Here is a 26334-nt window from a genome sequence, read left to right as displayed (position 1 = left end):
ATGGTTTAGCTCCCTAGTACTTGAGCAAGCTCTTAACGCATTATAGTCCTTCACGTCTATTGCAATCTCAAAATTCAGGCCAGTTGATAATGATAATGACTGTTGGCGGTAGATCCTTTTCCTTTTTAGCACCAAAACTTTGGAACAATCTTACCATTGTCCAGAAAGCAGACACACTCTGTCAGTTCAAATCTAGACTAAAAACACATCTTTTTGGCCTAGCATACACATAAGACATTATAGACTTCTATAACTCAATGTTAGGCTGCATAGTTTAGATCAGCCGGGAACACTTCCCATAAATCCTGATGTACTTGGTACATCATAAGAAGGATTGCGTCTACGCTAACATCTCTCTGTTTATCCCGAGATTTACCGCAGTCCGCCGGATCCAGGCCATATCCGGATCTGATGAAGGATCTGCGTCTGGACACGAAGACAACGCAGTCCTGCAGTGTCAACTAGTCTCTCCCCTGTGAAGGCCTCCCTCCCTTCCCTCACCTCTGAAAAAACGTTGTCGGGATAATTCCGGTTCACGTGGCTATGCGGAAGCAATAAAAAATTCTGTATTATAAATTTTTCAAGTCTTGTACCTTGGAACTTATTTCATGGTTTACGTACTCGAGACACCAGGCACTGTTTTGTGCAAATGAGCGGCCGGATCGCATTCCGGGTTTTCTGTTAGAACGGTGTCGTGTTGGCGGCCCCTAAGTTATTCTAGAGCTGCTGTAAAGCCAAAACAATCGCTGTTACTTTAATTATCACTGTAAAGCTGCTTTGAAACAATCTATATTGTTAAAAGCGCTATGTGACTTGACTTGACTTAAGGTTTCTGCCAATGTGAACGCTAAGTGGACCAGGACTTTTTTTTTTTTGTCCGGAACAAATGAACCAAGCAAACCGAGCCACAAGTGTAAAGACATAGTACAAAGGTTGTAAAAAGTACATAGGTTGAACCCTCATTATTGAGGTGCATTTTGGGATAGAAAAAGAGCACAAATGGCTTTCCCCTCAAATGGTATGGGGGCAATTTTGGACACAGCCTTGGAGTCTGTAGCAGTCAGGTGTGTCTGATTGGAAGAGTTTGAAAATGAGTAGCCTACTGTTGGCGTTTCTGGCAGTTGCGGAAACACTGCCATGGCGTTTTCACACCTATAGTTTGTTTGTTTTGTTCCGAAACAGGGACTTAATTTGTTACAATGTTGCACTTTTTTCTTGGATCGGTTTGCTTTCAAAAGGCAACCTTTTAAAGCGTAGCAAAGTTTCCATCCATCAAGATGATTGACAAGTTCGCTTCATGAGCTTTAAGCTGTCGAGACACACGCAAACATTATACGAATATAGGCGTAATTCCTGCTTATATACTATATTCAAACATGCTGTCTCTGGATATCCCAGCACTGTCTAGAGGTTAACAGGTTCAAGACACACACAAACACAAATGTTATAATGCAGCTAGAGCAGGAATCATCAGGACAGCATTCTCACATGGAGAAGTGTAATTACACAACATTTTAAGATGAAGAGGTGCTCTTTTGGTTTTCAACTGTGGTAACTAATGTGCAGAATCACAGAATGAACCTCGTTCAGGCGGTCTCGGAGTGATTGTTTTGGTGCGTATACGAGCGTGATTGCCGTGTTGTTCACAACTGCCTAAACAAACCGAACCAAGGAAGAAAACGCACCAGGTTCAGAAACAAACGCTCAGGTGTGAAAGCACCCAGACAACTCTTCAAGGCTTCTGCCAGAATGGCGATCAGTGGAGTAGGCTAATACAGAGAGCAGCTGTCACTCATTCTTGCCTTGATGTGATTTTACGTGAAACCCCTCCGACATTCACAGCTGTTCTTGTGCCACAAGCCTCTTCCCTGTCTGAATAATTCCTGCTTAATCTGTTCACTAAGGAGAGATGCAAACTCATGAAGGGAATGGAACCAAGACAAGGATCCATGATCTTTGTGGAATCTACAGAGTGGCTTCATGCTGCCTTTACATGCTACAGGATTTGTCGTAAATACAAGTTTCCTTGTCAGAAATTGGACATAAACAGCGTCTCAAGTCATATTTACTACTGGGAAAATGGAAGATAATTTTGATACTCGAATAAGTTTTGTTAGTTTTCCCACAACATCTGCATTGCGGTTTTATATATATATATATATATATATATATATATATATATATATATATATATATATATATATATATTATAGCATTTATTTGACTGAAATTCCAGAATCGTAAGTGCGGTGAATGTATACAATAGAGAGGAAAATGTTTAAATGGTTGTCAACGAATGGGACGCCACATTTTATTCAAAATCCTTCGGATATTGATTAAATATCTTTACTACTTTTCGACTCTTAGATTTCCCCAAGAATTAGGCAAGAAATAACCTGATGTCCTCCATGATTCCCATTCTTTCTGACAACAAAGAATCACTTGAACTTGACAAACTCATAATCTTGCCTTTGAGGATTTCAGAAGAGGGATGGAAAAGCATGTGAAGGTAGCATTACTCCCAGGAACTTCTTCCGAAACGTTTGACTCTCCAGATTCACACCCTTGTTTATGTTGTTTTTATCTGTGATCTGAGCACCACAAACTTTATCCTACTGTGATGTTGGGCTGTTGTCTTAATCTCTATTTCTTGTATCAGCTGTGAGAGGAATGTGTGAGTTTTGGGTGAGGTTATAACTGGATCTGCGGTACACTAAGGTACATATGGTGCTTGAATTACCAAAAAGCCAGGACCAATAATTAGAGAAGGATAGTTTGAAGAACATCAAATAAAACAGAAATGTCAAATTCAGAAAGCCGCCACATACACGTAATGACAATTACGTCAGTATAAAACCATTCATCGCTTGTCGATTGCATTGTGAAAATTGTGCGTTGGAGATCTTAATGCGGTTGACCAGTTTCATGCATTCAGAAAATAAATATGGTCATTAAAAAAAAAAAAAAAAGTCAGTTTGGGAATTTGAATGGCATTTGATATATGATTAAATCTGAAATCTGACGTTATGGCTTGTTACATCACCTAAAGTACAGTATGTTGTACTTATGGACCTCGGTGTGTGATCAAAGTCTGCAGATGACTGGGGTTTGCAGCAGGCAGTGAAGTGTAATCTCTTCCCACATTATTACTTTCCTCTGATCTCGCCTTCTGCTGTAACAAGGCCACAGATCTACAGAATTGTACAATTCATTTAAATTTATATTTCTTATAAAGGTCTATATTCTGATGAACCTTTTATTCAGAAAAATATACTCCATTCTCTAGATATCGGAATATTTATATGATTGCTATAATCTGAATATGACCAAATACTTCTTATTATTGGGATAGGCCTACTTGAGTGCGTGTAAATGTGCTCATCGACATGCTCAAAAATATTGTTTATTGTATTGAAATCAAGGATCTTTTATGGGGTGTATATGAATCGTTCGGCAGGGATTCAGGTGCTGGGTCATTATGAAAAGGAGGCTTTAGCTGAACCCCTCGGTTAGACAGCAGAGTCATGTGACGGCTTTGAGTGCTGCTGTGTGGGATTAATGATCAAGGCTGCATGTGGCTTTCATGCAATGGAAATACCTTTCTCATTCCCTCTCCTGTTTCTTTTAATTGAGCTATAGCTAGTTTCTATCAGGACTCAAGGTTTTGCAATAACAGGCTGAATGGTTTCTCTTTCAGTCACATTTCCTCAAAACAGCGCTTTGTTAAGGTCTGTTCAACCATAGACCTTAGACTTTATCAACTGTTTATCTTTAAAGTTATTACAAAATTAGGCAATACTATTTAGCTTTCCATTTCACAAGCTTTTCAAGGATATTAGATTGTTCAAAATATGTTAGTGGCCCACAGAAGCGCGATTGTAGAAGCGAAACCATTTTTGTAGAGAAAGTGGAAGCTGGAAAGTAATGTCAACAGTTCTGAGACAAAACGTTACCACAGACGTCTTTATAGAAATTGTTTTTGTAATATAATATTTTTTGGTAAATAGCCACTATGGGCTAACAATTAGTGTTTAGCCAATCTTACACCATCCAACCGCCCAACGTGTGCAGGCCATTTAGTAAATAGATCCTATAAAGGTTAAAGGGGTGCCAATGTTTTCGGAGAAGAGCTAGAGTTGTCAGCAGTTACAGGAAACAATGACAGAATCAAGCCAGGTCTGTTAATATTGAAATACATTCACCAACTGGTGTCAGAGTAAATGAGTCATAGTATGTCTGACAGCAATTGAGTTGAAAGGTCAAGAGGATGATGTTAGAACATATTCATTCTGTATTGCCAAATGTTATATGCAATTGTATTTCATTTTACTTTAAATTATAATAAAATAATTTTGCTTGATATACTTAAAGGGGTAGTTCCCCCCAAAATATATATATTTTGTCATTAAATACTTACCTTCATGTCGTTCCAAATCCCTAAGACCTTGGTTCATCTTCGGAACACAACTGAAGATATTTTTGATGAAATCCAAGAGCTTTCTGTCCCTCCATAGACAGCAACGTCATAACCACTTTCAAGGCCCAGAAAGGAAGTAAAGACATCGTTAAAACAGTCCATGTGACTACAGTGGTTCAACCTTAACATTATGAAGCAACAAGAATACTTTTTGTGTGCAAAAAAAAAAAAACAACTTCTAACAATTTCTCCACTTCCGTTTCAGTCAATGTTCACATTGTAAACACACAGTGCAGCACTTAAGGGTACTACGTCAGAACGCAGGCTCAGTATTGGCCGACTCCTGTGTCGTAGTGCTCACGTGTACAGCGTCAGAGACTGACAAGGAGAGAGAAGAAATTGTTAAATAAAATAGTTCTTTTTTTGCACACAAAAAGTATTCTTGTCGCTTCATAACATTAAGGTAGTAACATGGACTATTTTAATGTCTTTACTTCCTTTCTGGGAATTAAAAGTGGTTATGACATTGCTGTCTATGCAGAAAGCTCTCGGATTTCATTTAAAAAAAAACTTAAATTGTGTTACGAAGATGAACGAAGGTCTTACAGATTGGGAACGACATGAGGGTGAGTTATTAATGACAGAATGTCATGGGTGAACTAACTCTTTAATGTGGAAGGGTCAATGAAACATTTAGTTTTAGTAGAACTTAATACTGTATTTTTTTTTTAAATAAGCCTATTCAAATAATAAGTGGACCCTATTAACTTCTAAATTCTCACATTCCAGTATGGTATATCTCTAGGCTATGAACATTGTGACAAAGTCACAGTGTTGTGGAGGCAAACAAAACATGGTTACATCACTACTAAACTGAGCTCTAAGCTGAGAACCATAAATTCTGTTTACCAAATGTGGTCAGCATTAGATACGTTTTTATCTCTGACTCCGGTCACTTTGTATCTCTTGGTGGATTTAAGGCTGAAATTGAAATCAAGTCTGATATCCCCCAGGGATCATTACTGGGCCCACTGCTCTTTAACATTTACACATTTCATCATGGACAGCTTTTAAAGTTCACTTAGTCTAAATTATAATGTTCTATTCACTGTAAGATGTTTTAGTATCTTGTTGTTCTATTCATTATTTATTCAAATCAAATAAACACAACATACATTTGAATTGAACCGTACCAAACAAGCATGTTTAATTCACGACACATTTGACAGCAATATATCAAAAAAAAAAAAATAATTCAACTGGCATGGTACTTTTAAAATCCTCAATGATACAAACACTTCCTCTGCACTTTTATAGTGAGCTCATCTTTCCTCTACAGACTTAATAGAAAGTCACTAAACTAATAATAAAGACTAATACATTTGTGTTTTCACAAATTGCATATTTTTTACGAAATGCTAAAAATTGCAGATTTAAATAGTGTTGTGAAGTGTTGATATTCTGTTTTTCCCTCCCAATGAAGGAGTAGATTGTGCGGCATCCCAAATGATATGTTTAACCCAAACCTACGTGCCTATTCCCTCTGTATTTCAGACAGCAACCCCCTTGGTCTTTTGGTTTACAATGTTGCTTTCTCAAAGCTTTTTGTATAACCACAATTTTATTTGGTCATGCACAGTTGCCAAATGAGTGCTTTCCACAAATCGGAGAACTTCCCTTCAGTTTTATGACAGCATGGACAAAATACCAGTCCTCCTCTAGTAGTTCCTCAACAAAAAACTATTTTTCTACAGCATTTCCACCTCATGTTTAGATTGACAGAACACAACAAACAAGGCATCAGCTTGTGTGTGTGTGTGTATATATATATATATATATATATATATATATGTATATATATATATAAAATTAACAAAACAATCTAGTTCCTACACTGACTAGTTTCAGTGCTATTACACAGCAGTTTGAAATATAGGCATGGTGAAGTACAGTGGAAACATCTTCAGATCATCTAAATAGAGTGAAAGATTCAACAGCAATCTTTTAAAAACATCACATCTAAAAATACTCTGGGTTAAAGCATAGATCATTTGTTTGAAAGAAGCAAAACTTTTCTTCTTTTTTTTTTACCTCTAATATCACCAAATCTAAATCTTACAAAAAGCTCTTTGAAAAAAGAAGAAGAAAATACTTAATTACCAATAACTTAAATACATAAATTATTACATCTCTCACAAAATTGAAAAGTTGACTAAGAAAACAAAACAATATAAAGTGAAATATAAAACAGAGAACAGATGGGTAAGAAAAAACAAAACAAAAAAAACTGGTCCAGTCATTTCTACTTGGTCCAGCAGCCGAACGGTAAAGTTCCATGTTGTTGCATTACCTCCACAGGAAGGTCACCAGTGTCTGACGTCCTGTACGGACACGAGCTTTGGCACGGACACACCAATCAGACGATGTGGTAAACACACATGCAGAGGAGGCCAGCCTTGCTCTCCAGCCTATTTATATAGTCAGTTTGTTGGTGTGGTGTATCAGAGATATAGGGCTGTGTGGTGTGTGTGTTGTCATGAATGAGTGCATTGGGTTCAGTTCTTCTCACAGCATGGTATGTATCAGTCAGCGGATCCACAACACATTGGTACCCTTAACAGAACAGAATGTTCTCCGTCTAACTGCCGTTTGCTCACAACGACGATTCCACCTCCCTAGTGATGATCACAACGGATTCCGCTCCGCTTGTGTCCTCCACGGACTCGCTGATGATCTCCAGAGATGTGGCAGAAGCACTAGGTATTGTTGGGGTCTTGGATTCGCACAGTTTCTTCGGCTCTAAAGCTCCGTCGGGAGGTTTCGCGGGATCAATGGCGCCACAGCAGAGCTTCGGGGCGCACTGTGTTCTGCAGGAGAGCTCGCAGAGCGACGCGCGAGACTCGGAGTTCATCGTTACGAATTCCGGTTGAATGGTCGTGGCGTGGATGCCCTCGTTATGGAAAAAGTCCTTGATCCGCTTGGCCACGTCCATGTAGGATGTGGGGTCCTGGCATTTGATGTGCGCGGTGGCGATGATGCGACTACCCGCCAGCTGCCAGATGTGCAGCTCGTGCACCGCCAACACGCCGTCCAGGTCCCGCAGGCGAGAGTTAAGCTGATGCATGTCGATTTGCTTGGGGACGGTCTGTAGCAGGATGAGTGCAGACTCCTTCAGCAATGGGTACGTGGTGTAGAGAAGGATACAGACCATAATGATGCAGAGCGTGGGGTCGAGGTAGAGCACCCAGCAGGGTCCCGCGTTGAACACCGTTTCGTTAGTTCCTGCACTGCTAATGTTGCGCAAGTGGTCTGCACAATAATGGCCCACACAAGGGTTCTCGCAGACAGTGCCCTCCTTGCATGGCGTCCATACAAATATGAAGATGATGGCATTGATCACCACAATGACCGAGCCAAGAGCGTCTCCCAGGACATGCAGGAAAACTCCCCGCATGTTGAGCTGGGATGCAGAGTCGTGTCCATTCTCGAGCTCTTCATATGGAGCGCTGCCGTTAATCTGCAAATCCACGTTGTCGCTATGACACATCTCTACGGAGGAGAAAGAAAAAAAGCAAGTGTCAAGGAAATCAGCACATAGGACAAAATAGGAGTTTGATAGGCTTTGTTTGAAAATACAAGAGTAACGTTTTTTTTTTCTTCATTAACCTGCAATTCCAACTTTTGCAGAATAATTGAGGAAAATGTGGGCATTGACACCAACGCATGTCAACGTGCAGAGGCGAGCCCCCGGCACAACCAGCAGCCATATCACCCTGTAGCCCAAGACTGGTGGCCCACTGAAGCTAAGCAGGGTTGAGCCTGGTTAGTACCTGGATGGGAGACCTCTTGAGAAATCCAAGTTGCTGCTGGTAGAGGTGTTAGTGAGGCCAGCACCGTCCTTCGGATGAGACGTAAAACCGAGGTCCTGACTCTCTGTGGTCATTAAAAATCCCCCGGTGTCCTGGCCACATTCCCTCCAATGGCCCTCACCAATCATGGCCTCCTAATAATCCCCATGTCACTGAACTGACTCTATCACTCTCCACCTATAGCTGGTGTGTGGGGAGCGCACTGGTGCCGTTGTACTGTGGCTGCCGTCGCATCATCCAAGTGCACACTGGTGGTGGTTGAGGAGAGACCCCGACATGACTGTAAAGCGCTTTGGGTGTACAGTAGTACATATGAAAAGCGCTATATAAATGACTCATTCATTCATTCACTGCCTCTAATTTTATTGGCCTAACAGCATGCTGAAATAAAGTATAAAAGCACTGGAACGTATCACTGTTTACACTACTCTGTTCGTTTGTGTTCACAGCATTCCAGACAACAGTGTTGGAGCAGTGTGGGGTGGAAGTGGAATGCAGTGTGGAGTTACGGGAGGTTTTTTTCCTGGAGCAAGGAGCTTTTTTTTTTTGAAAGTGCATTTTCTCTCACTCAAAGAGTTTCTCTAACCAATAAGCATGGAACAAGCAGAGAAATTAAAAACTGAATGTGTAGCTGGAGCAGTGAATTGGACCCCATCGACATTAATTAAATTGGTAAAAACGTTATTTTGTGTTCCATGGAAGAAAATAAACTGTACACACTTAAATTATATAGGTGAGTAACTGATGGCATAACCTCAATTTCTGGATGAACTATCCCTTCAAGCAATATGTGACCCTGGACCACAAAACCAGTCACATGGGACAATTTTTTTTAAATTGAGATTTATACATCATAGGAAAGCTGAATAAATAAGCTTTCCATTGATGTATGGTTTGTTAGGATATGCCAAAGTTTGTCAGAGATACAACTATCTGAAAATCTGGAATCTAAGGGTGCAAAAAAATCGAAATATTAATAAAATCTATCTCCTTTAAAGTTGTCCATTTATGTTGGTGATTGTGCTGCATTCAGTCATAAAAATAAAAAGGAAATTTACTAAATATCCTCATGGAACATGATCTTCTTTACTTAATATCTTCTTGGATCTTCTTTCTTTTCATTTGTCATCTTCCACAATAGATATGTTTACATCATATTTAAGTGACAGATCTCAGACTGTAAGAATCGGCACAGTAACATCACAGCCACGAGTGTGTTCTATGGGAGTTCCACAGGGCAGTATTTTAGGTCCTTTACTTTTCCTTATGTAGGCTATATTAATGATCTTCCTTGTGTTTTTAATTTTTCTAGTTCTTTGCTATATGCTGATGACACTGTTATTTTTCTTTCTGGTTCTAATATCGACACAATCAATTACAAACTTAACACGGATCTGCAGCATTTACAGATCTGGTTGCAAGATAATCATTTAAAGTAACACCAAGTAACATTTCCTCTGCGGTCGCCCTACTGGTTGGAAGCTGAATTGTCAATTAGCGCTGTCGTAACCGCAGCCTGGCTGTCGCACACGCACACGCACGCACGCTGTTGATCTCCAGCACCGGCTTTGGAATCAACAATGGCCACAGACAAGGTAGAGTATGATGCATGATTTACGCTTACAAACGCGTCCGAATTTGAGGAAGTGGTGGGGGGGAGTGACGTATGCCGTAAAGCACTCGAATTTTGTAGTTCTTTTTGTGCACGGGTTCCGACCCGAAACCCGAAGTTACATAGTGCCAGTAAAAGCGATACAGACCCCGTCAGGCTATGGCAGACGTGTCATTTAACTTATTTTAAGTCGATGTACCATCACAAGGGTCTTGGAAATATATTATAAAGGTTGAAAAGCTACTTAGTGTTACTTTAACACTTAATGTCAAGAAAACACAATGCATGTATTTTTATTCATCTAGGAGACAACTATCCATATCCAATCCTATCACTTTTTCTAATCAAACGCTTTTAATTGTATCAGCATATAAGTATTTGGGAGTCTATCTTGACTCACATCTTTCTTATCAAGAACATGTTCAAACCCTAACCAGAAAGTTAAATCAAAAGTTATATGTTTATAGCTAAATTAGACCATATTTGTTGCTTTCTGTTTCAAAAACCTATCTTCATGCCATCATTCTGTCCACTTTGTCGTATTGTTTACCTGTTTGGTCACTAACAACAAATGAGATTATTGAACCAGTAATAAGACTTTATAATAGAGCTCATAAGATCCATGTCAGGCTTCCAGGCTGGACTCACCACTGTACTGCACTATCTTTGTGTAACGCCTTGACATTTCAGAACTATAAAATAAGCCATGGGATAAACCTGTTTCATCAAATCTCAAATGGACACACTCTAACTGCTCTAACCGAATTGGTTCCGAAACTTAGCTCAAGGTCTGAGCGCACTACGAGATCTTTTACAAATGGACTTTTGCCTTTACCGGCTTTTAGAAACTGTTATGGACAGAGATCTTTTTTTCATGTGCTCACTAAAACCTGGAATGAGATCCCACAGCACATCAGGACTGTCACATCAAGAAGACTATTTAAAATAAAATTTGCTCGCCATTTAATGGACAGGTATATCTGTGACCATTGAGATGGCTCTATAGCCCCTCCTGTTGCCCAATATCTTGGTTTTGTGTGTCTGTTGTTGTCTTTAGCTGTCTAGTGTGTGAGCTTTGTTGTGTATGTGGTTTTATGTTCTCCAGAGCAGGAACCTGCTGAAAATCAGTTTTATACTGAGCCAGGCCCGATTGTCCTTAATCTTTTCCTGTTTTAAAAATATAAATAAATAAAATAAAAATAATATCATAATGATTTTTGGCATAAAAGAAAAATCGATAATTTTGACCCATACAATGTATTGTTGGCTATTGCCCCAAATATACCTGTGCGACTTATGACTGGTTTTGTGATCCAGGGTCACATATCACATTTTACTCAATATCAGCACAGATTAAAAAACTGGTCTGGAGTATGTGGGTGGAGTTGAGCAACTGTAGTTTCCCTTCCCACTTAATGTGTTCTGTAATCACGCTTTCATTATAAGGACAAAAAGTAGTGTTCCACCGCAGAAAGTAAAGGCTCATTCTAGAAGGAAAACTGTAAAGATAACTATTAGCATCCACACCAATGCACAATAATGTTTTGTTTAATCCCGTAAGGCGTTTACCATCCGAAGCTAACTTTTACGGGAAGTTTGCTTTGGCAAGCTGTTTCGAACTCCTGAAATGAAATCAAAATGAGCTTCGTTGTGGCCTGATTTTGTTCGATATTATATCACACCAGTTCGTTCTTCGATTTCGCTTGGAATACAGTAGTCAACATTTGTAGTGGATCAAAAAAGTGAATCAAAGTTGCCCTAAGACAAGAACGGGTATTGTTCAAAATTCATGTATAACTTTGATGAAAGGTTTTGACCCACTTCATATGTTGACTACTGTATATCGGGGCCGTTAGGCAGTGGTTCCCAACCCTGGACCTGTACTACCACCACATTCACTGCACATTTTGCATGCCTCTTATCGAACACATTTAAGGTCTTGAAGTCTTTACTAACAAGTCGATGAGTTGAATCAGGTGTGTTTGACTAGGGACACGTCCAAAATGTGCAGTGCTGTGGGCACTCCAGGAGGCTTTAGTTCAGGACCTTCTGTTCATTAATATAACAGATTTGCAGTGAGCTGATGATTCACCGAGTCCTGTGGGAGATGTAACCCATCTGTTCATCTCTCATCTGGGCTGTCTTAAATAAGCAAGCAGACATGGCCTTGGTTGACATTCCTCCAAATAAGCAAAGTGACTTGTTTCAACTTTGAAATTATTTGTTTTTCTTGCGGGAATCAGGTTACAGTTCTGCTTATCTGATAAAAACAGATAAAAGCACAGAAAGCACATGATCTTTGGTGGAGTGAGCTGACATACCATCCCATTGTTGTGAATCCATGGAAACAAGACATTTAACCTAATTATACAAAAGCCCAAGATTGATTGTTGCCCACAAAAAATAAAATAAAAAGAGAGTGACAAACAGTCAAGCAACAGAAAAAAAAAAACCCTTGTAAGGTCACCAAGACAATGGAGGGCTGTCCCTGAGTGTTTGTCTTCCCATGTTTTTGCGGTGTTCTGCAGTTTATCGGACTCGGACCCCGTCTGCGGATTTTCGGCCGATTGAGCGTGTTGAATTGGCATTGGTGAGAGAAATCACTCTGATAGGCTGTTTAGTGTAACGAACCAGTGTACAAGGAAAACAGAAGTGACATTTTTTTTTCTGATTATGTCTCCTTATTTTTTGCCTCCAAATCTTGCTTTCTTCTACAAGAGGAAGACAGAGGACTAACAATGCAACTTATCAGACGTATTTGAAGAAACAAATTTGTCTGTTGGAGAGTGAGAAAATTGTGAAACCGGTAGCTGATGCTGCTTAAGGTTTCATGTTTGTATATCCACAGTCGTAATTCCAGTTTATCGTTTTGAATGTTGGGGGCAATGCATTACAAGCAACGCAAGTTACGTAAAATCAATTACTTTTTTCAAGTAACAAGTTACTTTTACTACATTACTTTTAAATTTACAACAACATATCTTAGTTATTTTTTCAAATAAGTAATGCAATCTACTTAGGCCCTGTCCACATGAACACAGGTATTTTCAAAACCGCAGCTTTTTCTATGCGGTTTGGCCATTCGTCCACACGCAAACGCAGTAGCTGGTCACTGAAACCGAACTTTTTTGAAAACTCCTGCCAGGGTGAAGATTTTTTAGAAACTCCGGTTGCAGTGTTGTCGGGTACACTGTGAAACAAGAGATTTTGGCTTGTGATGTCAGAATCAGAACCAGTAATAACCTTTTTCCAGGCTTCTGATTGGCCAATATGGCTTTACGGTTAGGGTTATATCGCCACCTGTTGGTTTGGCATGCTCTTGACAGCGCTTCATAGCGTGTTTTTTTTTAGTCAAATATTTTTTAAACGGAGGAAAAACGCCAAGTTACGTGTGGTGGACTAGGCCTTAGTTTTCCCATTTATTGACTGACATTTGCTGCTGACCTGATATGATCCAATTTAATGATACTAATACGCACAAATTTAAATTCGGTGATAAATTCTCATCACATCCTCTTCTAAGCTCCAGAGAAAAAATACAAACAAGTTTGTAAGGACATGAGGGCGAGTAAATAATGACAATTTCCGTTTTGGGGTGAGCTATCAATCAATTTAACATATTGGTTTTGTTGCTAATGGTTATAGGCTAACAAACATGCCCAATGAGAAACAAAAGCCCTAACAAGAAAGTTTTGCACAATTTTAAGGACATACTTGACCGTTTGTTTTGTATAAAGGGTAGCAGCTATCCAGAACACTAAATATCTAACTATGAAGCAGTTTCAATGAGAACAAACCATATTTACCAGCCATCCTCCGCTCCGGATTAACGCCATTCGGGCTGTTGTTGTGATTCCCGACCAGATTATTGGTCTCCTCCCCCGTGGACCGACTGTCCTCCAGCGTCTCACATCGACGGACCTTCCCGTTCTTGTGTTTTTTGTGTCCCCCGTGGCTGTGTCCGTGTCCCCCATGCGAATGACCGTGTCCGCCGCCTCCGGCGTGGCCGTGAAAGAGACAGAGCCCGAGCAGGTTGACCAGCAGCCCCGCAGCCCCTACCCCGATCACCACATCGGGTCTATCGATCTCATGGGGCTCCGTGAAGCGCTCGATGGCCTCCAGGATGATGGTGAAGCACAACGCGGTGAGGAACACGGCGTTGACCAGCGCGCCCATCACCTCGGCCCGGATCCAGCCGAACGTGTTCTTGTTGGTGGACTGGGTCTGCTCAGCGAAGCGCACCGCTACCAGCGCCACGACCAGCGCGATCACGTCCGACAGCATATGGAAGGAGTCCGACAGCATCGCTAGAGAGGACGTGATCCGGCTCACCACCACCTCCACGATGAAGAAGCCGAAGGTGAGCAACAGCATGCACAGCAGGCGGAGCCGGTTCGGCGCGCAGGCCATGATTAACGTTACACCGAGAGCAGAGCACAAAACAAAGCTTTAAACGAACACGGTCCTCTTTGGATTTAATATCCCATAACTGAACTCGTTCCAACCGACAGACGTTTTTCCGGGTGTAATGAGCGCTGGGGACTGGGGTTCGGTTCGGTTATACTGCCCGTCTTCTGTTGCTCGTCTGCAGACGGCTGAAACTTTGCACCCGGACCGGCGAACTTTCCACACGGAACACGCTCAACGTCAGACCACGCCCACACTCGCCTGCTACTGGCTGAGAGCATGGGCTCGATGAAAATTTAAAGGGACAGTTCACCCAACAAAATTTAAATTATTTTATTTACTCACCATCAAGTTGTTCCAAAACCGTACGAGTAGTTTATTTCTTCTGGTGAGCACACAAAATAAAGATATTTTGAAGTATGTTGGTAATCAGACAGTTTACGTTAGCCGTTGACTTCCATGGTATTTATTTTCCTACTATGGAAATCAATGTACCGTCAACTGTTTGATTCCCAACATTCTTTAAAATATCTTATTTTGTTTTCAAAATAAGAAAAACTTACACATGGTTGGAACAACATAATGGTAAGTAAATGAAAGAATTTTCATTTTTGGGTGAACTATCCCTTTAATTCTTCAGGAAAAGCGCAGAAATACACTAATAAATTCAGCATATCCCTTACCGTATGGCATGCCATCATTTTAAAACCCAAAACAGAATTCTCATTTTGACGAATAAAAACAAAACTTCTAATATTTTCACTTCTTTATTCTAAAGAAACAGCCATTCCAAATAAAAACACCAGTAACATCTATAAAATAGTAAGAATACAACACATTATCATTTAATAAAAAAATCCAGTGTTATGCCCATTAAATGAAGTGTTGTCCACTGTACTGTACAAATGCTGCAGCAAATAAATAAAATCAGAAGTCTTATTTCCTAATGTACACAATTAAAAAATAAAAATAAAATATCCTCTTGACTTGATTGACCACACAAATGCACCACTTTTAGTAGTAAATTCTAGCGGATACCCAGCATTTCTTTGGGCTTTGATGGGTACATCTTTTCCTCTTCACCAAGAGCCTGGATGCGCATGTTTGCCCATTGGTGTCTCTTTACAAGACAATGTTCATTAGGTTTAGTGATCAGCCTGCTCTCAGGTCTGCCGTTCTCCTTGCCATCTCCTGCAAAGTGAACCCTCTTCTTTCCCGGAGAGACGTTCTCTTCATTCTCTGTAAAAAAAAAATATATATATATATATAATAATAATAATAATATATATATATATATATATATACACACACGTAATATAATAAAAAACACACAAATGCATTAACAAAGCATTGAAATAAGAAAAAAATAACATGTTCACTTGACTATAAAGCATTAAATGATTTTACACAATGGTTTTCTACCTGTGTCACTGGCACTGAGTAGAGACAACGCCCTCTGCTGGCGGATCATATTATAAGCCTTCAACAAGCTCTCTGCTCTGTTAGAGACGAATTACAATGACATAATATCAGCATACGTGAACAAGTGTTCAATGGCTATAGCTAGTTATGCAGCCCACTACTAATGTTTGCTGCTAATATTTAATGCATTCACATGACCAGTTCAGCAAAGACAGCAATATTATTTACCTGGCCATCTTTTCATTTGATTGTTGTTCTCGAACACACAGCTCCTGTTCCCTTTCTGCCAAAAAAGTGAAAGGTCAGACACCAAAAGCTCACTGAGTGAAAGGTCTTGCCCGGTAGTGTTATATAATGAGTTACCTAAAGGGAAATTCTGTCATCAGTTACTAATTTCTCATTGAAAGTCCATATAACCAAAACTATAGCTGCTTTTCCACCGTCGGGCCGAACGGTTCCAGTTATGTTTCCACTTGAGCCTGGTATGGCACGGCAAAATTACAAACCGTTCTTGGTTTCTAGCCAACGTGTATTACCAATAGTTTGTATAACATCCCAAAGAGCTCAGTTATCAGCCCTACAGTGGAAAATGAACCCATATCCTTACTGCATGGCCTGGATCGGCACAGAACGGAACGGTTAAGCAAAGACAATGGTTTGGTCCAACGGTGGAAAAGCAGCATTTGATGCTTAATTTCATAAAGATTGTAAAAGGAATCCACATGAATCCAGCGGTTTAATCCTAGTCTTCTGAATAGACACGATCCATTTATAACACGCGTCAAACTACAAGCTCCAACATGCCTTCTTCAAAAGTTTCTAGTAATCCTGAAGACCTTGGCTGCGTTTACACTTGACATTAACATGTGACCTGTATCCAGGAGGTTGTCCACATACACAATAGACAAGAGTAAACGGCTTCAATTTACCATTTTGCCACAAATATATTAATTTCGGTTTTGAAGATTAACAAAAGTTTTATGGGTTTGGAACAACATGAGTGAATAAATAACGACAATTTTATTTTTTAAGGGAACTATCCCTTTAACAAAGTAACAAACTGTTTGGGTTTGTTGTCACATGGGAAACGCCCTACCAATGACCATAATTTAACTAGAAAGCCCATTTACACCTGACCAACTGTGATTGGATTACCTGAGAAAGATGTTAGTTTCAGGTGTAAAGAGGCCAAAAGAAACCCAGAGTGGACTCACGCTCTAGTCGCTGCTCCCGCTCTTTGATGGCCTGCTCTCTCTCGCGTAGGATCTGCTCCTTGAGCCGCAGCTCTGCCTGAAGCGACGGCTCCGGGTGTTTGGGCTGCTCTACGTCCACTGACCTGCGCCGCTGCTTCTCCTGAAGTTTCCTCTGCTCCTGGGCTACATAGCCTGAGATCAAGCCGTTCTGCAGAATGGACTCCACCGAGGGCCTCAGATAGTCCTAACAGGGAACAGCTAAATCAGAATGTGCCAAACAGCACACAGGGCAATAGACATGGAAACATTTTTTTAAGATTTTTAAAATTCTAACAATAATTCAAGGCCATCCACACAATGCGTTTTTGGGTATAGAAACAAGATAAAAAACAAACAAAAGGTCAAGAGGCATGTTTTTTTCAAAGTTGAATGTCTTTTAACTTTAGATGTGAGTGGAATGGCCAAAAACGTCTTTCTAGCACAATTTGACATAGAAAAACAAATCAAAAGCAGCACAGTGGAATGCAGAAACTCATTCTGTGTGAACAGATTTTAAATACTTTGTAAATATTTTATGTCTGTTCTGTGTGCTATACATATTTAGATTTATTGGAGAAAGGGTTGAGGCTGCATTGTTTCTGCTCCATACGTGAGTTGCTACAGAACCAAGAAGAACCCCAGCTAATTCAACCATACTTGTGTAATGCTCCAGCTGTTAGTCGTTGCCTGTGTTGCATAGCATGTTTGTTATTTTGGGGGCGGGGCAATGAAGGGAGTGGTGTTTTTATTTGGTGTCGATTTCAAATATCAACATGTTTCTCAGAAATCGCGTACTGCAGCTTTAAACGCATTGAAATTGTTTTCAGAACTGCTGTGCTATTAGTTCAATTCCTTCATTATTATTACCCAGTCACCCAACTGACCAATAGTTGCAAAACAACTTATTTCAGCCAATCACATTTCAGTAATTATTCAGTCAGTTAACAATAATCCTTGGAATACAATTTTACCTTAGACTTGATCTGACAAGTTATACTGAGAAAAAAAATAAAATTACAGTCTTCCAGACAAAAATGAGTTTACCTTCAAGTTCAGCATTTTTGAAAGGAGCGTGTTTAGATCCTCTGAGTATCGGTAAGGGATTCTTCTAAACTTCCCTTCTCTGATTTTTCCAGCCAGCTCTGTTTGGTTGTATGCTGTAAATGGGGGACTTCAAAAAAAGAAAGAATATGACAAAAAGTTTCAAGATTCACAACTGCGTATAAACACACCATCAGCCTGAAGATAACGGAGTACAGTGTAATCAGTAAAAATACGAGAGGGACAACAACACATGATGTATACTTACGATAAAGCACATAGTTCATAGAGTAAACATCCTAAAGACCATATGTCTGATTTTTCGTTATAGGACATGCGATTAATTTGTTCCTGTGAATGCAAGAGGAAAATATTAATAAAACAGGAACAGCCATGACAAAGAAATATTATGTGGAACAAATAATTACATGCCAAGACATGAACATTCACCAACAGAAACTTTAGGAGAACTTGTTTGGAAAAGTGGGGCTCAATCCAGGATTGGTTCCAAAAGCACAACATGCCATTGGTGTGTATATAACAACATCTGCTAGTAAATATGCACTTAAAGGGATAATTCATCCAAAAATGAAAACGGTTATCATTTACTCGCCTTTATGAATTAGTTTCTTCTCAGAACATGACAGACATGGTGAGATATTTCCCATCTATACCATGGAAATCAATTACCAACAATCTTCAACATATCTACTATGTTCCACAGAAGAAAGTCATGCTCTGTAAAAAAACAGATCTTTCGAAGTTAAAATAAAGATTATTGGCATACTCTTTACAAGAAAATACTACAGCATTCTACTTTGAAATTTCACATTTAATTCAATGCGTTACCTGTCATTTCTTTGCAATTAATTATTTGAACCTAAGTTACTTTTCATCAGAATTGGAATTTCTCATTTGATTTCCCCGTTTATTATAAAGGTGACTTATATTTTCATTAGACTTTCTCTCTAACAGATTTAAATGCTTAACTAATAAATGTACCACGGAAAAATCCACTCGTACAAGAATATCCCTTGAGGTTAAGAACACTTACTGGCGACATGTAATATGGAGTTCCAACAAATGTTTTAGCAAAACTTGTATCGTGGTTCAGTATCCGAGCTAAACCAAAATCGCCAAGCTTTACATTCTGTTTGACATCCAGGAAGATGTTTGCAGGTTTCAGGTCACGGTGCAGAACCGTACTGCTGCCGTTACTTCGACTATGGCACTCTTTTAACGCCAGGGACAACTGTGCCATCACACGCAGGATGAATTCTTCTTCCAGGTATCGTCTGTAGAGAAAGTGTCAAATAAAAAAATAAAAAACATTGCTGTGACACAGCAAATCAGCAAATTATTAACCATAGTTTGATTGTACCTCTCTTTGATGCATCTGTTGATGAGGCTGGCGAGATCTCCACCCTCACAGTGCTCCATCACTATATATAACGTTGTGTTCGTCCGGTCGATAATCCTGTCGTAGTATCGGACGATATTTGGGTGCTTCAGCTCACGGAGCAAATTGACCTCTGACACCAGCATCTGTTTCTCTGCCTCGGCCATGGTGCCGTAGTCCAGCACCTTCCAAACGAGAACCTAATGAGATCAGGTAACAAAGTCTGAAATTAACTAACGTTAGCTGGAAGAGACAATAGCATACAATAGCAATAATAATACAAACACAGCAATAATAGCAAAACAAATGATTTTACACTTCTAACTAATATGAACTGATATAATTTAGTCATCCAAGATAAGGGCATTCATACATTAAGTTTTGCTTAAATAACCCAAACCTTTTTGGGTTCTAACGCTAACGTTACTTGATTTTATGATTTTGATTTAAGTTAGGCTCCTAAATTATACACGTCTCAAAAGCACACTACAAAAACACCAGGCTGCTCATGCGATACAGTTCGGTCTTTACTTTATTCACCTTTCCATCTGATTTCCTCTTGACTTTCTGGCAGTTCCCATAAGATCCACATCCTATGGTGAGCATCACCTCATAGTCTTCGGTTTTGGACGGCATCACAACACAACAGCCGCAGCAGGTCCAAACTTCAGACAAACACAGCAGAGCTCGGTTATTTAGGTGCTAAATGTACAAACAAACAGATCAGGATTCATTCAAACCGTTCACTTACTGTAATTAACTCACTGCTGGTGTCTTGTATAAATTTGCGTATGATTTAGTTTTAAGAAACGTTATCGTCTCTTGTTTGTGTTGAGAAACAAACAGACGAGAAACACTCAAGCTGATTTTCAAACGTGCGCACAAACTCTGGATTCTGATTGGCTGGACTTGATCACTGGCGGTGATCTCATTGGTCCGTATAAGGACACAGCGTGCACGTTGCCAAGTGCTGAAGAACCGCGAGAACGCCCGGGAACAGCGGGAGGATATTTCTTGAGGCACAGTGCGGCTTATAACGTAGAGGACAGACTACTTATAACCAGGACAGACTGAAGACAGTCAAGACACTGAACAGAATTTACAATTTTTAAAACGCAACTGTGATGTATAGAAGCCCATTTACGCCAAATAATAGAGATAAAATCATTCTTTGGTAAATCTTAAACGGCATAAAAAGTAATTATTCACAGTAAGGAAACAATTTATGACATACTATAATTATGAGATAAAAAGTCGAAATTATAAGTCAAATTATGACGTACGAGTATTCACACAAGGATGCAACTTATGACATACTAAGTTATAATTATAATATAAAAAGTCAAAGATTATGATAATTTTTTTGACATACCAACCAAGTCAATTATGAGAAAGTCAAAATGATGACAGTTATGAGTACTTTTGAGATAAAAAAAAAATGAAATTGACATTAAAAGTAAAAATTATGATGGTAAAGTCATAATTATGAGATGAAATTAAAAATACATGCAAAAAAACCAAAACAAAAAAACAGTGGATTTTTTTTTGATAATTACAAAATAAAATACTTTTTGTATTTGTTTTGACAATGAACACACCGGAAAACACAACCATACAAAACATAATAATAGGTTCCCCGCGTTAGGTTGTGCCCCGCTCTTCCCCCATCTTTTGACGCGTATGATTTTCATTTTTTTATTCAACCAGGTTCAAGTTAGTACATTACTTGCTTGATTTTTAAAAAGAAAAGGCTAACGTTGCTTCTGAGGAGCGCGTCTGTCCTCTAGTCTGCGCCCGCCACTGGACCTCTGCGCCCGCCACTGACTGGACCTGCTGCACACTGACCGTTCCTCCGCCTGGTGGCAGCAGTGTGTGTGTGTGTTCATCGCGCTGCTCGGTGGGTGTGGCAGGAGGACCAAAGTTCACATAAAGGCTAAAGCCCCGTTTCAGCCCAAAAGTTCACGGACTGGATGATGATTGATTATTTTATAGCCAGCGAGACAGAGAGAAGACAACTTCAGTTCATTTGAATAGATCTATTTTTAAAGCTATTAATACAAATTATGAGTCTCAGGTCAGGTGAATGGATATGTGCATCTGTGCGCTTCAAATGACAGTATGAACGTCTCATCCGGAAACTCCCTTTTGGCGCCATAACATGACCCTTCAAACTCTATCCGTTACTTTAGAAATTAACTATCATTTCCTTATTCATTTTTTACGTGTTATATGTTGAGCTATTTAACCAGGCATCCACACAGAATCATCCCAGAATTTAAGGTACAGCACACGAAGAGACAGATCTGTTATTGGCACACATAAAATCTCGGTAGTAGTCAGTTTTGGTGGACACTTCCAAATGTATCGGTACAGCTCTAGTGTAAACAACCATTTATTTCAAGAAAACCATTTCCAGCAGGGATGAAAGGACAACAACTTTACCCTATTAGAAATTAGACACCTCTCACCATTAGCCTTTAACTTTCATTCATTATTGTTAATACCTTTGTGAGATTTCAAGTTTGCAGTTAAAAATGTTTTCAATAAAAATTGACCATATTTATTATATATATATATATATAAGATATGATTGTGAACATAAGTAACCAAAGCATCTGGTACGTTTAATGAATACGGTAAAACATTCTTGGTCATAATTGTAACTAAAATTATATTTTTCTACCCCGGGATGTAAAATTAAAATGTTTTATCTTATTTTACTGAGTGTTCATTTTTTTTTAAACGAGGTTTTTTATAACCTTGTTACCAAACTGAGAAAAATCGGAAAATACAAAACCCTTACCGGTATTTTCTAGCAATAGCCTACCCATTAAATAAGCAAAAATGTATGAAATCCAAGCCAACCTAGCTCAAAGATTGTGAAGATTTTAAAATAAATAAATGACTGAATACAATTCAACAGATTGTGACTGATATACTATTTTAATCGACTGTATAGTTGATGTGTCGGGTGAACTAGCTTCATGATAATATTAATGCTAGACAATACTTCACAACGGATCGATGGGATTTGTGCTTTGCAGTACTAACATAATTGAACCGATGTGTATCCTATTCACAAAAAGGGCAAAAACCTGTCTGCTCTTCTGAACACAGTGCAATACACACAGGCAACATTTGTTATAATTCCTAATTTGATCTAATTAATAATCCATGTTTCACAGTGCATGTTATTCTGAAGACTGACATTGACTGGTCAGAAGAGACTGAGAGATACGACTCTGCTGACTGCTTCAGATCAATAACACTCAGAGAAGAGCCTGTGTTTCACTGCTGCGCATGATTTTTATTCCAGCACAATTCATGTGTGTTGAAAAATGGCTGGGTAGCTAGGAAGAGAAAAACAGGAGTACAAAATGAAAATTATGGACCATTCTATTGTAATTTGGTTAGATCGCTAATATATATATAGATATATCACACTTTTCTTTTTTTAAACATAAAACCATACAATGTTACGTCTCCATCTGACGAAACGAGAAACCCCAGTGTGTGGGATCCTCGCGGTGAAGTTCACGGTGACGTAAGCCTGCTCTGAATGCAGTCCGCAACTAACTCGGCTTTAGTCTTCTGGCTTCATACACATTTCAATCTGGCAAGCTATAGAAACAAAGTTCACTTTCACAGACGACATGGCTTCGGGTTAAGGGAGGGGGGAGAAATGACAGTTACGGTGCAATGTTTTCATCTACAAAATGTCTAATTTGTACATCTAAGCATCGTTTTCTTTAGAACGCCACAACATGGGCATTTATTTTTGAGTACATTATTGCTGGACCTCACCCATATTCAATTGACACGTAGACGGACTCAAGCATGGCATTCCTCCCCATCGACACACACACACACACACACAAACACACAGACCCAATTTCACACATGAAAAATGCAATTCTGTCTCAAGCTTGAAGAAAATGCTTCCATTCTCCTCAAGATAGTCTAAAGCTAGTCTAAAATCTTTTGTGTCTCGGCACAAAACTGAATCTACGCCTCTGATCCCTTCTGTGTGGCAGCAGTTTTAAGACGGTTTCTTTTTGATGAGCAGAATGCGCCCACACGATCGCCGCAGAAGACAGCGGACGGCAGACGAGGTGACGCCCAGATACTGAGAGCAAATGTAAAGCACCTGCCGGGACAGAAGCTCCTTTAACTGCCTTTTCCTCCAACATTCATGATATTTCAGAAGTAAAAACGCAGAAAGCGACTCAGGCCGTTACAACTCGTTTCAACTCCTTTCTGTACAAGGTGAACCACAGAATGAGGGGGAAAAAGGAAGTCAAATCTCAACAATTAAACAGATATTTGCCAACACTCTGATATAACATGAAGCTACCAGGCATTATGTGCATCTAAAAAAAAGAAAATAGTAAAAAAGAAAAAAAAGAAACGGGCAGTCGCACACAATCACACAGGCAGGTTATGCTGTCACATTTACAGAAATGAGACCAATCGACTCAAATCAACAAATTAAAATCTTTTTTTTTTTCTTTCAGGACAATGAACAAACACAACAGTTCAGTCAGTAGAATGTCCCGCCCCCCGTTTGACCCTAAGATAAGCATATGGCTTAGTATTTGTAAAACTTTTGAGGGGAGGGGTGTTAGTCCTATCGAATCGGTGGTGTGGCAGTCATGTGGTGCGCTTGGATGTGTCTGTATGGCGTTGATTGTGTAAAAGTCCCCTAGAGGATGCAGTCTCCTTGTTTTATAGGTTCTAAAACAAGAACCGGGTTCGTCTTCGACAAGTCTTCCGAGACCGAATCCCCTTTTGTCAGTGTAAACATCACAATCGTTCCACCGTCTCTCAATACTGACAATACACATAGTGAAAAAACGGCATCCAGTCAAAATGAGACGAAACAGCCACGAGGAAGAAGAAATCCATTGGGGGTGGGGGGGTCACGGAAATTGGGGGCGACGAGGATTCATAGTGCAATGAAGGCCAGAGGAGGCTCTTCCAAAGAGGACAGCAGTCTCTGAAAACTAACTTCAGTCGTCCAGTTTGGGAGTTCACGATAAAAAGGGGGTGGAGCTCACATGGCAGGAAATGAGAGAGAAATGAGAGGACGTGACAGATCTATCTCTGGCTTATTCCTGAGCCTAATTTTGATTGTAAGTAAAAAAAAAAAAAACAATGAGGCGTGTCCACATGTGCATGAGTAAACATTTAGATGTGCATAATTTTCTCTCTGCATGTGAGCGCACATGTGTAAACATGTTTAACTGGTTCTACGCAACTCTAAAAGGATAAACGCATGGGCGGCTGGGACTGGGTGGATGTGACTGTCCAAAGTAAGGATGGGGACCGCGATCGGATACAGCAACTGGAGTCGTCCTGCGGGGTACATTCAACCATCCGGCAGAGGAGAATGGCATTCGGGGCTCTTGGTCTCCTCCCGACCTGCGCGCTTCGCTCTCCTCAGAGCGGTCAGAAGAACCAGCAGTAGATGTGATGTAGAATGCTGTACCACATGTAGCCTGAGGCGAAGGCAAACGTTTGGACTAACAACAGCCAGGAGTTTTCAAAGGTTATGTTTCGGGAGAGCATCTCTTTTTGGCCGTCGGGTGGAGGGAAAGCTCCTGCGAGACGAAAGAAAGGAGATGGATTTTAGTTGAAGGATGAATATTTAGATAAAGATCGAATTTAGTTTGCCCAGATCTAGATCAAACTACCTGTCTTGTAGAAGTGAGCCAGAAGCTCCTCCTTTTCCACAAATCGCTGATATAGCCAGTCCGCCAGTGCTTCCGACTCTAGCGGGACGTCCTTTATAGGGTATGTCCTAAAAAAAAAAAAAAAAAAGACAATTAAGAATTCATTATACAGGACTGCAAAACGTTCAAAAACAAAATAAAACTGATCATTTGGGACAATACAGCATTCTCAGCCATCCCATCTAACCCAACAAAAAACAATAAATATGAATGGAATATTGAAGTACATTCATTTGTATAATTAATAATAAGTTAGGCTGAATCACAAAAATTCTATAAAATAATTAAAATGTAAAACTAATAATAAAACTAGAAAAAATATTGATGAATAATAATTTAGACTGCATTACAAACATTAATATTGTTGTTTGAGATTGTATTATGCATGCATTTGCTATTATTAATAAATTATAATATAGAATTCATTATACTATATTAAAAATAAACTAACATTTTACACAATACTAAATAATTGAATTAAAATTAACAATAAATACTAATATTGTATAATACTACATCAACTTAAAAAAATTAAATATCATTAATATGATTATTATCATCATATTAATTGATTGATTATTATCATATTATTGATTATTATCATAAGTGACTACATATTACGCTCTATTACAAGATGCTTGACATTTGTTTAGATAGTCACGGAACTAAATAATGAGGCATTAAAACCAAAACTCTGATGATTCTGTGCTGCAAGTGTACCTGACCTCATACACAGTTTTGAATATATATTTTAACCATGAAATTTGGATGCATACTTTGTGATGCATACTGTACATTTGGATGCATACTTTGTGAATAATAATAATTAGTTCTGATATGTTTTAATTAGATTTAAATTAGAATACTGGTAGTATAAAAAGCATTACACAAATTTTCAAAATGAAATTTGCAATAATGAACGCATTTAGGGAGGCAATGAAGACATCTTAAGGGAGAAAATCCCCCGATGAGCGCGGAGCACAAATGATCCCCCGTCTCGGTCTTCTTCAGATCTCCCAGCGTTAGCACGGTGAAGTGGAGAGCTCAGCTCTTTACGCTTCTGAGCCGCGAGCAGCCTGACAGGTGCAGTGTTTGTGCTGAGGAGACGCTTCAACTAATGACAGCAGTTTTCTGCTGAAACACAGACAGCTGAGACGTAAAAACACACCACTGACTGCAAACGTGCACGAAACGTACACACCT

The 26334-nt window shown here is 39.4% G+C and overlaps 3 protein-coding genes across 7 annotated transcripts in view; all 3 read right to left on the bottom strand.

The window, feature by feature from the left end:
* Nucleotides 1-5599: 5599 nt before the first annotated feature.
* On the bottom strand, nucleotides 5600-14573 carry slc30a1a (solute carrier family 30 member 1a). 2 transcript variants are annotated; one of them, XM_079639124.1, is made up of 2 exons: nucleotides 13705-14573; nucleotides 5600-7966 (listed from the first exon to the last, which is right to left on the bottom strand). In XM_079639124.1, exons 1-2 carry the CDS (start codon nucleotides 14306-14308, stop codon nucleotides 7071-7073), a joined length of 1500 nt encoding a protein of 499 aa, XP_079495250.1. In that variant the 5' UTR covers nucleotides 14309-14573; the 3' UTR covers nucleotides 5600-7070. The 2 variants fall into 2 exon arrangements, with proteins under 2 accessions (XP_079495250.1, XP_079495249.1); XM_079639123.1 differs by having other exon boundaries at nucleotides 13696-14544.
* A 345-nt stretch (nucleotides 14574-14918) lies between these two features.
* On the bottom strand, nucleotides 14919-20427 carry nek2 (NIMA-related kinase 2). 4 transcript variants are annotated; one of them, XM_079584667.1, is made up of 10 exons: nucleotides 20151-20427; nucleotides 19940-20064; nucleotides 19382-19599; nucleotides 19055-19295; nucleotides 18269-18351; nucleotides 18004-18130; nucleotides 16942-17164; nucleotides 15956-16010; nucleotides 15728-15804; nucleotides 14919-15544 (listed from the first exon to the last, which is right to left on the bottom strand). In XM_079584667.1, the coding sequence occupies exons 2-10, from the start codon at nucleotides 20033-20035 to the stop codon at nucleotides 15333-15335; spliced, it is 1332 nt and encodes a 443-aa protein (XP_079440793.1). In that variant the 5' UTR covers nucleotides 20036-20064; nucleotides 20151-20427; the 3' UTR covers nucleotides 14919-15332. The 4 variants fall into 4 exon arrangements, 3 of the variants coding, with proteins under 3 accessions (XP_079440793.1, XP_079440795.1, XP_079440794.1); XM_079584669.1 differs by having other exon boundaries at nucleotides 15056-15544; nucleotides 20165-20314; XR_013794449.1 differs by having other exon boundaries at nucleotides 15058-15544; nucleotides 15956-16090; nucleotides 20151-20314.
* A 2258-nt stretch (nucleotides 20428-22685) lies between these two features.
* lpgat1 (lysophosphatidylglycerol acyltransferase 1) overlaps nucleotides 22686-26334 on the bottom strand; it is a 29586-nt gene continuing 25937 nt past the window's right edge. Inside the window, exons 7-8 of the mRNA XM_079584297.1 lie at nucleotides 25093-25199; nucleotides 22686-24999 (exon numbers count right to left, since the gene is read on the bottom strand). Of these exons, the coding sequence (XP_079440423.1) occupies nucleotides 24848-24999; nucleotides 25093-25199 (259 nt within the window). The 3' untranslated portion in view covers nucleotides 22686-24847. The remainder of the gene's footprint in view (nucleotides 25000-25092; nucleotides 25200-26334) is intronic.

This window comes from Phoxinus phoxinus (genome assembly GCF_949152265.1).
Source record: "Phoxinus phoxinus genome assembly, chromosome: 16".
NCBI classification, from domain to species: domain Eukaryota; kingdom Metazoa; phylum Chordata; class Actinopteri; order Cypriniformes; family Leuciscidae; genus Phoxinus; species Phoxinus phoxinus.
This window is presented reverse-complemented; position numbering and strand designations above follow the sequence as displayed.